The sequence below is a fragment of the Nansenia antarctica genome (assembly GCF_963989245.1).
Source record: "Nansenia antarctica genome assembly, chromosome: 3".
In the NCBI taxonomy this organism is placed as follows: Eukaryota; Metazoa; Chordata; class Actinopteri; order Argentiniformes; family Microstomatidae; genus Nansenia; species Nansenia antarctica.
The window spans coordinates 78,932,941-78,950,483 of NC_137688.1; the positions used below are offsets into that span (position 1 = coordinate 78,932,941).

Sequence of the window (17,543 nt, forward strand, 5' to 3'; positions counted from 1 at the left end):
TTAGTTGTAAGATGGTTGATTTTGGGTTATTTAAGAGCGTGCACTAAGCAGGGATGTAGTAAAAGATCTCATCCTCTCTCCATCAGCCAGTAAGCCATGCAGTTCTTGTAGTCCTCGTTTGAGCCTTTTCCTTGTGTATGTTGCTACGGGTTACACGCAATGTTTACACATTCAATATGCAAACAGCAGATGTTCATGGTGTGAAAGTAAAAATAATTGAATAAAAGCAAACAATACTTGAAAAATAGCATTTATAATGATCACAGTTGATACTAACAAATAATTTCAGCATAAACAAGCTTGGCATGTGTAGCCTTAAAGAGGTTATGTGGCTCTGTTATGTGGCTCTGTATGTCATGGGTCTCCAACCTTTTTTCATCTGAGAGCTACTTTGAAAAAACTAAAGTGGCTCATACATAACTGTACACAACAATTACCATACTGTATGTATTAAGTAAATACCCAGTGTTATGTACAGTATAATGTCAAGAGTTAAGAGCTTGATTTTAAATTCAATTTGAGTTGATACCTACTATAAGGTATTAGAATTAGGTATTAGAGTGATCATTTGTCTCCCCTCAAATAACCAACCTCAGAATTATGGCAAAGACTCTGAGCTTTCTGCACTAAGGAAGGTTCTGGAGAAGGAGAGGGCAGCCAAAGCCGTTCTCCAGACTTTTTCTGGACCAGGGGCAGTGCAGCTACCTCAAGATCCAGATGAGAGTCAACAAGATGGCCTCTTGTTGGCTCTCAAAGAGGGTCAGAGCTTGATCATAAAGCTCCAGAGGGAGCTCAAAACCACCCTCTCCCTGCAGACCAGGGCGTTGGAAGAGAGCACCCAGCTTTGCAGAGGACAGACAGGCCCAGGTCCAGAAGCTACAGGTCTTCAGCTCTTGAACTTCCGGCCCTGCAGGAGGACAACACAGCCGAGAATGACCTCCTGTTCTCACAGCAGAGCATGAGCCAGAAGCTCCAATTATGACCTGGAAACTGCTTTGTCCCAGCAGCGGAGAGCTGTGGAGGAGTGTGCGATCAGATGGCGGTGGATCAGACCCGGAGGTGGAGAAGAACAGAAGCCAGCAGCTTCTCACGGCTGCCCTCTCTCAGTGTAGGAGGGGGGCGGGACGAACGTGACCAAAATCTAAAGCTGCAGGGAGACCTTGAGATGGCTCTAGACAAACAGAACGGGCTGACTGTGGAGCTAAAGGATGTCAGACAGGTTTGCACTGAGCTTGGAAGAGGCTGTGGCCATAGAGATAGATGACCGAACCAGAGAAAACCTCTGAGCAGCTCAAGGACTGGGACCAACAGCTCTATGAGAAGACTGTAGCCCTGGAGAAGAGTGTCATCGCTCAGCGTTTGGTTGGTCCATCCCCGGAGGCAGAGCATAAACATTTTGAGAAGCTGACTATGGATGGCCAGACCAGGATCAGAGAGCTGCAGGAGCTGAACGCACAGCTGACTGAGAGCCTCCAGGCCCGAGACCACTGCTAAACAAGTAAGATAATTTCAATGACTGTGATGCATTAGGCCAGATTTGCAGATTTGAGTGTTTACAGTTATTTACAAAGGGAATCAAGCATCTAAGATAAACCGCCCAACGTGTGTGTTCTGTTATCTATCTGTATCTGTGTTTACATGTCTGGTGGGGAACGTGTGTGATTAGATGTGTGAGCTGACGACAAACAGTCAGGGGTTTTCAGTACCGGTACATTCATCTTTTTTTTTTTTTTTTTTTTTACAAACAACAGAAGTGATGCTTTTAACCTCTCATCAACCTTTAGCCAGAAGAGTCGGTCATGTGTGTTGTTTATACTATCAGCTCTCATTTGGACACTGCAGGGCCAGTCGAGCTGCTCTGTTCTGTTTTTATAGTACCTGACCAGACCATGGGCAGCAATCTTTTCTTACATACATTGGAGCCATTGTGCTTGTATATGAGAAAAGTTCATGTCTCTGTGCACAAAATGGTGTGTGTGCGTGCGTGGGTGTGGGCGTACGTGTGGGCGTACGTGTGTGTACGTGTGTGTGTGTGTGTGTGTGTGTGTGTGTGTTTGTGCATGCGTGTGTGTGTTTGTGCATGCGTGTGTGTGTGTGTGTGTGTGTGTGCGTTCATCCATTCGCTCATTCGTTCTCGCTATCATTCATTCAGGGCCTGTAGTTGGACCTCGTTGATAGCCAGACCAGGATCAGACAGCTGAGACAGCTGCTAAGCAAGTAGGATTATTAAATGACTGTGATGTGATTACGCCAGAATTACTGAGTGTTTACATGTATTTACAAAGGGAATTAAGATCTAAGATAAACACCCATGTGTGTGTTATCAACGTATCTGGTATGATACTGATATCTGGCAAGACCATTTTGGACATTGCGAATTGAGTTAATTAATTCTCTCATTCATTCTCTCATATCATTCATTCAGGTCCGTAAAGACCTCCTCTCCGAACTCCGCTCCCTCACGGTCGAGAGCCAGGGTCTGATTAACTCTGTGCAGCATGAAAACTGTTCTGAGCATCAGACCCTGCAGACTATGGTTGCTGGCCACGAAGCCCTGCAGTCTGAACATGAGCTAATGAGGAGCAAGTATGAGAGCCTCATCAATGAGCACCATGCTATGGAGAGGAAGAAACGCAGCGTTAATCTCACAGCGCTAACAGCTTTCCTCTGCGTATCAGCAACTGCTCTCTGACCACATTTACATAACGTCTATATTACTGATATATTACTATCAAATGATCAAATCCAAGCTCCAGGTGCTAGACTTGCTTTTTAAAATCGCCTTGGTTACAGAGAGGCTGGCTTATTAAAAGTATAAAAAAGTCAACTTGCGGGAACACTGTTTTTCAATATACCCTAAATTTTTCAACTTTGGGTTGGGCACATATTTTATTCGACAGTTCCAGGAGTGAATAACCATGTCCGATATGAACACTGTACTTAATATGAACCATCTACATAGTGGGTCTTTTCTACTACTACACACACGCAACTGTTTTGTGTGTGTTTTGATTCAGAGAGATATGCGACACGTTCTAATTCTATATACTATTGTACTTCATGCTATTTAAACCTTATTGTGTTGTAAAATTGTATGCATTGTCCTCCATATTCATATTCCAACAAAATAACTTGGCAGTATGAATGTTGATTCACGGTCGCATGGTCTGTTTACATTGTGGGCGAACCTCATCAGTAAAGCCCAATTTATACTTCTGCGTAAAATCTACGGCGTAGCCTACGCCATAGCTTGCGCGCACCTCTCCAAAAATGTAACTACGCAACACACCTACGCAGACCGTAAGCACTGTGATTGGTCCGCTTGGTAGCACATGATTCCGACATGATTCCGACACTCTCGTAGGCCAAAATGCGGAAGCCATGACAGAAATGTCGTTTACTTTTTCTGTAATTACTTATCAATAAAGATTTGAAAAATTATGATAACCATCTTATTATCTTAGTTTACTGTCATTTCAATGCATTATATACATTTTCTTTACAACAAGCATAACAAAAAAATCGCTATTATGCCGCTATGAGTACACCGACCAACGCGACGCAGACCGACCAACGCAGAACTATACATTGGGAGAGCCCTTGCGTAGGCTACGGCATAGCCGCTCGTAAATTCGACGCAGAAGTATAAATTGGGCTTAAGGCATTGAATTGATCCTCACTGGTAAGGGCAAGAACCAATCGGTGACAAATGCAGGCACTGCTGGGATTCAAACCCAGGGTCTCCTGGTTACAAGAGAGGCGCTTTCTCTTCTGGCCTCATCTCTTTCCCGTGTTGCCTCATCTCTCTCTCTCTCTCCTGAGATTGACTACCTCTATGGCAACTGCAACCTGCTCCCTTCCTGTGTGAAACTGGCCTGTCGCTCAGTCTGCCATCTTCAGTGGGCTCAGTGGATGAAGCTTAAGTGGATGAGGCTTCAGTGGGTGATGCTTCAGTGGGTGATGCTTCAGTGGGTGATGCTTCAGTGGGTGATGCTTCAGTGGGTGATGCTTCAGTGGGTGATGCTTCAGTGGGTGATGCTTCAGTGGATGAAGCTTCAGTGGGTGATGCTTCAGTGGGTGATGCTTCAGTGGGTGATGCTTCAGTGGATGAAGCTTAAGTGGGTGATGCTTCAGTGGGTGATGCTTCAGTGGGTGATGCTTCAGTGGGTGATGCTTCAGTGGGTGATGCTTCAGTGGGTGATGCTTCAGTGGGTGATGCTTCAGTGGGTGAAGCTTCAGTGGGTGATGCTTCAGTGGGTGATGCTTCAGTGGGTGATGCTTCAGTGGGTGATGCTTCAGTGGGTGAAGCTTCAGTGGATGAAGTTTAAGTGGGTGATGCTTCAGTGGGTGATGCTTCAGTGGGTGAGGCTTCAGTGGGTGAAGCTTCAGTGGGTGATGCTTCTGTAGGTGGCCCTTTTTCAACACCAGCCTCTCTTTTCCTGGCGTTTTTGTAGCGCCGTAACCTAACTTTGCCTTCTATCAATTGCTGCCGATGTGGAAAAAAAGATGGGACATAATCCGGATGCTTGCAGTCATTTACATGGAATCCTGAAAGTGTAAGCCACAAGATACTGGTTCAAAATAACTTTATACAGCTTTGGTTAAATGCTCTCATCAAATATGCAGTCATAAAGTAGTTGATGTTCCTTAACACATAATTAATGTTTGGACTATGACCCCTCCCAACATCAGATACTTAATTCAATAGTCACCAGTTCTAATTCTGGACTGTACAAGTAATCATATCTCAAAAGTGAATGATGTGTATTATAATAATAATAATACTTTTGATTTAACACTAACAGCGGTGCCTTTTTTACCTACTAAAAGAACTGCCTCTTTACAATGCTCAAGCTGCTGTTTACACACAACGACCACTAGTTGGCCGCTTGTAAATTAGCCTGCTTCCTACACAGAAAAACTGCAAAATAGCTTTATACTAGCTTATCCTGATATGATTTTGAAAATGTAAGGATACTGGGTGGTAGAATGCACATATCTAGGAAAAGTCATGAAAGGAGGGTCCTGAAATGTTATCGAGTGCAAAGATATAACACTTTTCTTTACTCACAGGTAAAGAAGGCCTCATGGCTGTTCTAGTGTTAAAAGAGCCTTTGTCAAACTCAAGGACGCTGTACAGAAAAAAGAGAAGCAGGACAAACAACAAACAGAAACAGAATAGAGAATCTAGAGATACAGAAGATTACATGTATCAAGTGTTCTTTATGTTATATTGAAACCTAGCTATTGACGGGAGTGGAACTATGTACAAGCCTTCTGGGCTTCGTTCCCTCCTTACACCGTTTCATGTGTGCTAAATAAACTAAACTAAACAACATAAAATTGTGTTCAAAAAGAAAAAAAAAGAAAAACGGTGTAAGAGCTCAGGAAGCTATAGTGTTAGTCAGGACCCATGCCATGCTGTAACCAAGGCGGGTCTCACTCAAATGAGTGATTTTTATACAGTACCTCACGGCGGGTTTACTCACCATTCTCACCCTCCACAGGATCTCTTGGCTCCTGATGAACACACAACGGAGCGTTATTTATGAATGGAAACAAGGGTTGCCGGTGGAGATCCCTTCCACCAACACGTAGGTCCCCCTTTACCCACATAAACACTGGGGATCCCCCACACCTGGCTAGGCTTCCCCTCAGTCAGGGAGAGAGAGACCGGGAGGCTCGTGGAAATACCATTCAGCAATCTGCAGGAGACAACTGGACCCCACAGCAACACACTACTTCCTCAACCACATGCAGGGATACCCCGGCTCCACACACACACACACACACACACACACACACACACGCACACACACACACATACACACATACACACATACACATACACACACACACGCACGCACGCACACACACACACACACACACGTACGTACGCACACACACACACACACACACACACACACACACACACACACACACACACAGCTGTAATGAGATCATTAAGCTGTCTCACTATGTTGTTTTCATTTGCGAGGAACACATAGTGTTATCCTCTAAATTTTAAAAGGAGCACAGGGATTTCTCCTCAAAGTTAACAGTGTGGTTGGACCACCAGGAACGTAATGTTAGTTACTAAGTAAGTTAGTAGCTACTGCTTTACCTGAGCTTATATGTTTAGACTATCCCACACAGTCACTCATTATGGTAGAACTAAGGTGAGAGGCGGACCATGCCAGGGTTCCTACAAGTTTCAACAAGTCTAATTTAAGACCTTTTTAGAAATGTTTTAGACCTCTTTGAATATCAATTTAGACCTGTTCGTGACACCATATGATAGCTTTTTGTCATCCTCGAGGTGATGACATTTGGGATTTCACTGCCATACAGACAAAAAAGGAAGAGAATTGGCATTTTTTGGGTTCCAGCTTGATTCATTTCCGTGTAAATAGATGTGGTCGGACTGATTTCCTTGCAAGATCTAATGTTTAAGACCTAGCACCTCATTTTTAGACTGAATAACTGCAATTTGAGACCTTTTTAGGCCTTGTAACTTGGATTGCTGGATTTTAGACTTTAAGGCTTTTTAAGACCAGTGCGGGAACCCTGCCTTGCCATTTATACTAAAAGCAGGATTGCCTTCAAAGACGCACGGATGACCCTTTTGTTGAGAGTAGCTTCTGAGACACATACATACATTGTTTAATTTCAGTGTCATTCTCATTGTAAAGGTACAGGGCCAGGATTACAGTACTTTACATTAAAACCCCTCACCTGTAAAGGCTTGTTACGCTGCAGACAGAAACAGCTGCTGTGATTCCATGCAGCACAGCACTCCATAAAACCTATAGGAGAGGTTTGGGCATCTTGTTAACACCCCAGGAATCCCCATATGAAGCAGAGGCCGTGACAGGAAGCATGAGAGGGAAGTCAACAAAAAGGAGGATTTCTTCAATATTTCCAACACGTCATATTTTCTCCTTTCCTTGGGCAAGGAAATCAGTGTCAAAATATTGAGAGATACCTTGTGACATATGGTTGTAGTTAGTTTAACTGTTGTGTCCATAGAATTGTTTGTTGTTTCTCCACTACTGGTGAAGAAATGTGGGGTTCCCTGGAAACTGACTTCCGGCATCCCAGATGGGCTTCTATTAGAGCACACACAGCTTTACGAGAAGGCAAGGCAAGGCAAATGTATTTGTATAGCACATATTCATACAAATTAATGTAAACTTATAGTTTTTTTAAAATACATAAAACATGAAATAAAATAGCGATTAAAAAAGTGAAAAATAAAAATGGGTCATCGTATAAAAATTCGATAAAGCTGAAACAAAGTGAGATACAATAACAATTTAAAATGTTCAGGTTTAAAATCAATAAATAAAAACAAATCAATCAGTTAAAAAAACCTAGCCTAATTATTTAAAATACACTCGATTGAAAGCCGAACAGAACATAAAAGTCTTCACCTTAAAATGGATACAGATGAGATGGGCTGACCTAATATTGTGTGACAGTATGTTCCAGCATACTGTATTACACTGGAACATTGTTATAAAATGTAATTGATTTTCAAAATGCAATGTACAGGATAGAAGCCTAAGTTTCAAAGCCTTTTAAAGCGTAAGTTTTGGTGAACAGCTGATGGATGGGGCTGGAGAAATACGTAGAACCACACTAAGGATGCAACCATCCATGAGATAAACAATTAACGAGTACAACAAGCTTGTGTGTTGGCTTCTGATGTGGTAAGACAGTTGAACTAAGAACTAGGCATTTTTAAGTGACATTGTTCAAGAAGCAATGCCTAGCCTATACTGTATATCACAAATTTAAAACGCCAAACTACTGCCCCTTTCAGTTTGAAGTGGTTAGATAATGTCACCAAGAACATGCACAAGCCATGTCTCAGATGGAAGGCTGTTTTCTAACAGTTACCAACAGCCTCCATCTGTGAGAAATGGAGAATAATCACCCCTTGTAGGATAAAAACACTATTTGGTGCTCCTCTGTGTCGAGTGAAAACAATCATTAACTATGGAGTGAAACAGGGTGATATAGGTTTAATACATGCCATTCGTCATACGCACATAGCTGTAATGAGAGAGAGATTACACACCCATAGGCTTGAGGACAAGCGCATCTCCACAATACACCTGAGATACAGGTGCAACTCCAACAATTAGAATATCGTGCAAAAGTCCATTCATTTCAACTTAAAGGGTTAAACTTAAATATGATATAGACTCATTGCATTGTACATATGCATGATTATACTTTTCAGAGGGCTGACATTTCTGTATTTAAAATCCTTTTCTTATTGATTTCATGTAATATAAACAATTTCTGAGATATTTAATTTGGGGTTTTCATAAGCTGTAAGCCATAATCATCAAATGTATAACAAATAAAGGCTTTAAATATCTCGCTTTGCATATAATGAGTCTATATAATATCTAAGTTTAACCCTTTAAGTTGAATTACTGAAATAAATGAACTTGCACCTGTATGTCTCCATCCAACATTTCTTCCAATGGCATCGAGCTCCGTCTCTGGCTCCTCCCTGGGAGATGGTAGAAGTTTCATCAGTTTCCCCAGCCTCTCCAAACGTCCCATGCGCGCCCTGGCTGTCAACAAGGACACGCAACTTAAGTCAAGAACCAATCTCAACGATGTTCCCCAACAGTCGAGGTGTGTTGACGAGCCTTTGTTTGTGGACTATGTTCTTCTGCAGCTCCGGGAGTGTCCATGCGAAGAAGAAGCAGGATGAGTCCGTGTCTATGATAGACGGTATCAACAGAGCCAGATGCGCCTCCAGGTGTCTCAGCTTGCACAGTACGCGCATCACGGAGGCGCTCTCCAAACATGCCCGGGTAAGTTAGCCACAGGCGCGCAAACTCGTGACGTTAGAATTATAAGGTTCTATCTCAATTTTTGTCAAAATTGAGGTTTTTTAATACATAATCTGATCCATTAGGTGTTTATTAATGCCTGTGTGGTGTTATTTTTTAAATTTTGACATTTTTGAGTTAGTAATTCATCAAATACAAAAGTTCCATCTCACAAAACATAATGGAATGTAAACACTTTGACGCTCAATATCTCTGAACTGCCCTAAATGGAGATAGAACCTTATCATTCTAAGCTCACGAACTGGCTGCCTTCATATCATAGTCCATTCAAAGAGGACGCATAGAGATTTGACACTGCTTGGATCATTTGCATTTGTCCTTGAATGTGTTCAAACTAATTCCGTTTTTCATTCACTCGTTAAACCTACGCGTTTTAGTGACCAAGAGGTGTGTTTTATTGTCAAGTGAACATAACGTGCAACAGTTTACGATGGTCAGAATACATCATCCACAAACTAACAAAGTTGATTGACTGCATCATGACAGTATGTGTGTGTGTGTGTGTGTGTGTGTGTGTGTGTGTGTGTGTGTGTGTGTGTGTGTGTGTGTGTGTGCGGGTTTGTGTGTGTGTGTGTGTGTGTGTGTGTGTGTGTGTGTGTGTGTGTGTGTGTGTGTGTGTGCGGGTTTGTGTGCGTGTGTGTGCGTGTGTGAGTGTGATTTGTCCTAAATCGCAGTGTACTCTCTTTGAATAACTACAAACTTGCTTAACTATTCAAGAAAACCAATCCCTGAAGCACTATGTCAAACTTTGACGCCCAAGATAACACTGTAGCGTTTTTTCTGCATTTTTTAATCAATCAAAATCAAACTTGTAATGCAGCTATCTGGGTGGATTGATCCCTTGGGAATATGGAGAGTAAGGAACCACTGAGGCCAGACTGGTAGGGATGAGAATGCGCCAACGTCACATCATTAGCCATAAATGAACTTGTGGTCTCTAAAGGGATGAAAAAATAACCTGTCTAATCACTTCCCATGGATGATGTAGCAGGGTCAACATCAAACTGTCCAGATTCCTCTGCCTCTGGGGCTCTTGATGTAGATTACATCTGCCGATCACAGTCCTGGATACTATGTCAGTCTTGTCCATATAACAATGGGCAACTGTTAGAGCTGGACTTGGGTTTACTAAAACCTTAGCAATACGTTCTATTCACATGCCTATGCTCATAGGGGGAAAGTGAACGCATTAAGCTAATTGTTTGGAAGCTGTTTGTTATCAGTGTAAAAAACAACAACATGGTAATGTTAGTTCAGCCTGTTCAGTTGAAGCTTTTGTTGCAGATAGTGACATTGATAGTTACTGAGACATTATCACAGTAATAGGTCTCTTCCTGAAGTTGGGTCAATCCTTTTTTTAATATGACAAATTCTGTCTCAGTGAATGAAATGTCACCATGTCTGGGTTTAAGTGGCGGACAAGTCAATTACAACTCCTTTGATGTGGTCTGCCCTTATGTCGCCAAAGAGCTGGAGGTCATTTTTCATTCATTCGATGAAAAAAATCACAAAAAAGCCTTTTTTGTTTCACTCTATCCTTTCTCTCCTGTCACTAGGCTGCCGCCTCAAATTCTATAAGTATGAATCATTTGAGGCCTATTAAAAGATGACGGTGAGAGAGGTCAGATGAGAATCTGTCTTAGGCTGCGTTCGTACATTTGCTCTGAGAGCGCCGTAGCGCACACTGGGTTCAACGTCATAAAGGGACCAAGTAATTCGATTGGACAAGAGGCATTCCATGAGTGCTGATCAGATTCCAGAGTGAATTTACGAACGCAGCCTTAGACTGTCCTGCACTTCCCAGAGAACGGGCTGTGTGTCAGTGACCCCTCTCGCCTTCCAGATCCCTTCCTCTTATATGTGACCTGCATGCTGCATGTGAAGAAGGAAACAATGAAAAGGAAGTATTTGCCATTCGTTAACACTAGAACAGCCATGAGGGGTGATTTGCCCCCTGTGAGTAAAGAAAAATGTTATATCTTTGCACTCGATCAAATTTCAGGACCCTCCTTTCCTGACTTTTCCTAGATATGTGCGTTCTACCACCCAGTATCCTTACATTTTAAAAATCACGGTCAGGATAAGCTAATATAAAGCTATTTTGCCGCTTTTCTGTGTAGGAAGCAGGCTAATTTACAAGCGGCCAACTAGTGGTCGTTGTGTGTAAATAGCAGCATGAGCATTGTAAATTCTCATGTACGGTATGTAAAAAACTCATTTGACCCCCGAGGCGGCTCTTTTAGTATAGTGAAAAAGGCACGGCTGTTCTAGTGGACGTCCCTATACCTTTGGAATTGATACTGGAGGTGATGACTATCTTGGAACATGTTATTCTTGTTACATAGAGTGATAACAGATAGTTAAGCTATCTTGCTTACGTAACACACACTGTATTAGCTTGACTTTGACCATGGAAATAGTACTACACTGTATTTATTAGAAACTGAACTGATACAATGTCCTCTCCTCTCTCTCCCTCCAGAATAATGGATCCCTGGGCTGGTGTCACAACCATAAACAATGTGCTAAGGTAACCTATTCATGTTATGCAAAGCTAACCAATGTAAATGAATTCCCTCAAATTGAGTGATCTGTTTTCAGGAAAATAGGCTCTCAGGGAAAGTCGCTGGTTGGACAAAATGGCACCATAAATCACTGTATGCATGTTGGACATTGTGGTTATTCTGTACCTTGCAATACCATACATCACTATATGAGCTACGGTACTGTATATACCTCTATAGTTCACAGTTAGAGCCTTTGGGTGCAGCCTAATACATCATTCCAACTGCCACATGTAGTGACAGGAGCGTTGGTGCTGAGATACAGCAGAAGCCTTCTCCGTGGCATTGTTTCAAAGCTTTTTTTTCTTCTTTTACATCGAGGTTTAGCATAGGATGTGGCATCTATCTATGCATGTCGTACTCCGGAGGTCAGAACAGTCCTTTACATGACGAGTTCTGCTCATCTCATGTTTGGTAATGAAGACATTAACTTGCTTTAACAACCCTTCACTTCACTACACACAGATAACCACTGCGTAGTAGAGCAATTATGGTGAAACCCAGTCTGGGGGGGTTGACCTCTGCTTGTCCGTTTCACCAACGTCTCAGCAGATATTTCCCTCAACCCCCCCCCTAGCATCTTCAACACAGGGTAATCAGGTTGTTTTAGTCTCATCAGGAAATATGTATTTCAATTAGGATCGTCTTTTGTGTAGAACATAATTATACAGCAGTTCATTGTGAAAACAGACTTTGAAGTGGTGATGAGAAATCAATTTGAGTCCTACTAAGGAGATTTTAATACCTGCAATTTACTATCAAAGTAAACTGGCTGTGGGGGTTGTCTGTGCATTTCTCTGTCATACATACTTTTTCACAATTTGATTCATCAAGCAAGTGGCGCAATTTGTTTGGACAGAATTTCTCCTGTCTGTGTTTTTGACAATTTCTGATGCATTTACACAACCACTGATTCTCCTGGCTGACTATGAGGGAGAGTAAATACAGTTGTTAAGAACTCCAAGATGGTATCCAGTGGTGTTTCGTCTGGACAGATCTTCTACTGTTCTCCATTGTCCTGTAGACCCCGCTGGTAATGAATGTGTTCCTTCTGCTGTCCTCTCTTTGAACCAGATAAGAAGTACTGTAGATGATTAGGATTTTTTTTGACCAAGGGCAGTCCTATCCTCTTATAAGAGCTCAACAGGGTATGACAGTATCATTTTAGCTCCTCATTCAGGGGGCTGTGGAGGGTCATAATTGCTATGCCATGACACTGGCCTATCAACCCTTCATAGAATAATGCTTATATGAAATCATTACCACTCCGTGACAAGACCCCTTTCACATCCTCGTCTTTACAGGGCTTGGCAGCCGTTAGTGGACTAATGCCCTCTGGTCTTGCAGTTGTGTCAAGGCCTTAGGACTGCAATGGACGCCTTCCTCCCTCCACCTCAAACATGACCATATAAAAATAATTTACTGTCTACAGAAAAGCTGGAAAGCCTCGTCCACATGAAAATGGTTTTGGAAGCCCCTCAAAGCCAGTGTAATTTTGTGGAAACGGGAAACAGAGACAAAGGCATTCTTCCCTCTAGGGGCATAATCTGGGCATGGTACCAAACACTGTTGGGTGCCAACGATCTGCACCCAAAACACCGGCATTATGCACGGTCAGCAAAGAAGTCACCCGGTCCATTATCTTTGGTCATTCGCAGTGGAGCGGTTGGCCTTTTCTCACATTGCCGCAATGGGCAAGTGCACACAACAGTTCATGCTTTGTTTTCCCTCGCACGTTTGAACAATTTTCTTGTGAGAGAAAATAAATAACAAATTAAGTGTAATTGACCTCAAAGTTGTATCCAATTTCTGCATCATGGACACAAAACCCTTGCCAGCAGTGGAACCCATTCGGAGGTCTAATTCCTAGACTGTGTATCAAAGTCCCAGTCAATAAAGTCTGTTTTATTTGGGGGTAGTGGAAAAGGATTGCCTGGTTTGAGTTTGAAATGGGGCGGAAAACGAACGGACGCTGACTGAGGCACAATTATAATGGGTAGAGGAGTACGAACGTCATCTTACATTAGAGGAGGCATCTCCCTGTCTAGACCAGGCGGGGTAGATAAGAGATGGCGGTAGCAGGGCGCTCACAGCAACAACATCGAGTGAACATTGTTGACATAGCCCCACTGTTGAGGGAGAAGATTATTGAGGCGAACACAACAGACAACAGACAACATACACGGTATGTAGGAGTACGACAGACAGGAGGAGAGAGGGGAAGAGAGGGAAGAGAACAGTTGTCGGTTTTTGTGGTCGCAGGATGTTTCTTCCATCCAAGAAGCACGGCCTGGGGCAAGCTCAGCAGGGCCTCCGCATTTTGTGCACCATAAAGTGAACACCTCTACTGCATTTAAACATGTGCCTCCTTCCTTCACATTATTCAGAGTTTCCGCCACCCCCCCCCAGACACACACACACACACACACACACACACACACACACACACACACACACACACACACTTTAACAACGGTTGAAGATAAATGGGTTTCCCAGTCTCTTTCCTAAACACTGCCCCAGGATCATTTCAACGCCCACTTCTTCTAAACCCTTCTGCAACCACCTTACCTCTAATCCACGTTTTCTTGAAGGTTATTTTGTTAAGTGGGGCAGTCCCACTTAAGTCAGCAATCCTCAGTGTTGCTCATGTTGTCCATTATTAAGGTTTATGGTTGGAGTTCTTGTGACTGACCTTGGAGTAGACTACTATACTGCCGAAATGCACAAGCGAAGGTGTTTTTACTCACTGTTGGTCCTGTGTAGGAGTCGTTTAAGTGATTGCTGTACTTATACTGAGAGAAAAAAGCAACCCCTCTGGAAAGGTTGCTGGTGTGACAAGTTTCCGTCTCCTTCACAGTGTCTGGAACCCTGCAAGGACTCCTGGGAGATGAAGAGGAGGAGCCAGTGTGCTGAACTGTGCAAGGTATGACACCCTCATGCTAAGTTAACACTAGAACAGCCATGGGTGGGGTCATTTGACCAAGTGAGTAATAGAAAAAATGTATACCTTTGGACTCGATAAAATTTCAGGACCCTCCTTTCATGACTTTTCCTAGATATGTGCGTTCTACCACACAGTATCCTTACATTTTTTGAAATCATATCAGGATAAGCTAATATAAAGCTATTTTGCAGTTTTTCCGTGTAGGAGGCAGGCTAATTTACAAGACGTGCCAACTAGTGGTCTTTGTGTGTAAGTAGCAGCTTCCCATTCTAAAGACTATGGTCATTTGACCCCCAAGGCGGTGCTAAGAATAGGTGAAATAGGCACGGCTGTTCTAGTGTTAAGGAGGATGACTTCAGCAGAATTTCACGTGGACAGACTTTAATTTGATTTCCCTCAGTCGAATCTTCCCTCAGTATGCCCCGTCAAAAGTAATCAGACAATTACCCTCAGTTTCCCCAGAAGCAGTTTTTTTTGTTTAGTTCTTTTTTTTTTACGATGTCCCTCTCCACCTCAATCTCCCCCCAGCGTTCATTTCCCAGAAAGCACTGGGAGTGTGTGACGAGCTGTGAGTTCCTGCGCTCCGTGGTGGTCGTGAAGCAGGGGGACTGCCTCCCGCCAGAGAAAGCTAGTGGCTTCGCGGCGGCGTGCGTAGAGGGGTGTGAGGAAGACGGAGAATGCTCCTCCCAAAACAAGTGTTGCCCGAATGGCTGTGGACACACCTGCCAACCCCCTACCAACCTCTACAAAGGTACGCCAACCGACAGTGAACGAGCAGTCCGACATCATTCCATTTACATTGACATTTTGGGCATTTAGCAGACGCCTTTATCCAAAGTGACTTACAACAAATACATTTGACTAAGTAAGTGAATCATCTATCCACCAGTCACTGCAGGAAAAACTAATCTATGATCAGGCCGGGGGCAATTAGCAGTCGTCCTGCTAGAAGAAGGAAGATTTATTTTTATTTTTATTTATTTTTATTCTCATGACACTGATAATAAATAAATATTATTTAAATAATAATATTACTTAAAATACAACATTATAATAATATTAATACTTATAATATGAGTATAATATATATTAAGAATCATAATATTATTATTATATTATTTAAATATATATTATTATTTACTTAAATAATATTATTTTATTTATTATCATGACACTGGGGAAACAGTACAGGGGGGTAGTAGATGTCTCAGGAGGGACAGTACAGGGTGGGTAGTAGATGTCTCAGGAGGGACAGTACAGGGGGGTAGTAGATGTCTCAGGAGGGACAGTACAGGGGGGTAGTAGATGTCTCAGGAGGGACAGTACAGGGCGGTAGTAGATGTCTCAGGAGAAACAGTGCAGGGGGGTAGTAGATGTCTCAGGAGGGACAGTACAGGGGGTAGTAGATGTCTCAGGAGGGACAGTACAGGGTGGGTAGTAGATGTCTCAGGAGGGACAGTACAGGGTGGGTAGTAGATGTCTCAGGAGGGACAGTTCAGGTGGTCTTCAGTCTACGGTGGGAGACGACGGGGATTAAGATTCTGCACTTCTGACAGCAGCGTCATGTCCTCACTCCTTCTTACTCTGGTTGGTGACAGTTGAAATAACCCTTCCCCTCAGGAGCGCCTCTGAAGCCCAGGAAGGAGCTGAGCTTTGAGGAGCTTCCCTCCGGACAGATGGGGGTGCGGTGGTCCTCCAGGTTCAACGTGTCGGCCGAGCCCGTCGTCTACGTCCTCCAGAGGAGGTGGAACTACGGGATCCAGCCCAGCGAGGACGCCGCGACCCCCTGGCAGGTTGTGGCCCAGGTGAGCCTCCTGCATGTTGTAACGACTGGTAAACCAACAGTAACTGTTGAAACGGTTACACAATGATATATCTTTTTGTGACGTGTGGGAGTGGACAACACTACCCAGTGCCATTCATTCATGGACTGTATAATGTGATGTGTACCATAGCAATTGTTCATGAAGCCCCCCCTCGCCCCCCCGTGTCAAAGTGTCCTTGGGCAAGACACTGAACCCCAAATTGCTCCCAGTGAGCGGGCCAGCGCCTTGCATGGTAACTTGCCACCATTGGTGTGTGAATGTGTGTGTGAATGTGTGAATGAGAGGCCGTTGTAAAGCGCTTTTAATAAAAGCGCTATATAAGTCAGTCCATTTACCATTTACCATTCCATTTACCATTCCATTTACCCCCCCCCCCCCTCTCTCTCGCTCTCTCTCCCACTCCCTCACTCCCTCTGTCTCTCCCTTGCGTTGTCCCTAGACCACGGTGGAGAGGGTGTGGTTGCCAGACAGCCGTGCCGGCAGGTGGTACCAGTTCAGAGTGGCGGCAGTCAATGTCCACGGGACTAGAGGCTTCACCACGCCCAGTCGCCACATCCACACCGCCAAAGGTCAGGCAGCCAGTCAGTGATAATAGAGAGACTAGTGAGCAACACCACCAGGGCATCTTTGTATTGACTGTGTTAATAATAATAATTATAATAATTCATTGTATTTACTGTATATAGCACTTTTCCGAGGATCAAAGACGCTGACAATATGGGAAAAAAAGAAAACACAGAAACAACAAGCAACAGATAACATGAGCACATAGAACACAGAGTTAACGAACGGGGAGGGGGGTAGCAGGGTTAGGGGAGATGGTTAGGGGTAGGGGAGGTTGTATGCATGTCCAGGGGGGGAGGGGGGTGGCAGGGTTAGGGGAGATGGTTAGGGGTAGGGGAGGTTGTATGTTGAATACAGCCCTAACAACATTGCCCGCTGGCAAGGTTTTTAGGGGGGGCTGTCGTTACCCAAGTGTACTTTTAATGGACAGTTAATTCATTGTGTCTCACACTTTCAGTCCTGCGATTGGGGAATGACTCCCTTATTGATAGACGCGATGTCCCCCACAGCCCCCTCTCGTCCCCCGTCCCCGTCTGACCTGAGAGTGGCCAACGTGACCTTTAGCCCTGGCGGGGCGGCGGCGGCCCGACTGGGCTGGTCCATGACCTCTGACCTGGACGTCCCCGTGCACCACTACAAGGTGTCCTGGAGCCGGGTTCTCCACGGAGGGACCACCGCGCCATCGAAGACAAAGAGGAGGAAGACCGTCAAAGGGGTAAAGTTGTATCCCCTTGCCCTGACATGCTGGCACACACACACACACACA

The 17,543-nt window shown here is 43.8% G+C and overlaps 1 protein-coding gene across 1 annotated transcript in view; it reads left to right on the forward strand.

Annotated features, from left to right (window-relative positions):
• Window positions 1-8,497: 8,497 nt before the first annotated feature.
• Window positions 8,498-17,543, forward strand: part of anos1a (anosmin 1a) — a gene marked incomplete at both ends in the record, with an annotated part of 39,833 nt that continues 30,787 nt past the window's right edge. The window contains 8 exons of the mRNA XM_080527614.1: window positions 8,498-8,655; window positions 8,699-8,837; window positions 11,359-11,406; window positions 14,301-14,366; window positions 14,916-15,138; window positions 16,008-16,192; window positions 16,653-16,782; window positions 17,287-17,492. Coding sequence (XP_080383740.1) covers window positions 8,498-8,655; window positions 8,699-8,837; window positions 11,359-11,406; window positions 14,301-14,366; window positions 14,916-15,138; window positions 16,008-16,192; window positions 16,653-16,782; window positions 17,287-17,492 — 1,155 coding nt within the window. The remainder of the gene's footprint in view (window positions 8,656-8,698; window positions 8,838-11,358; window positions 11,407-14,300; window positions 14,367-14,915; window positions 15,139-16,007; window positions 16,193-16,652; window positions 16,783-17,286; window positions 17,493-17,543) is intronic.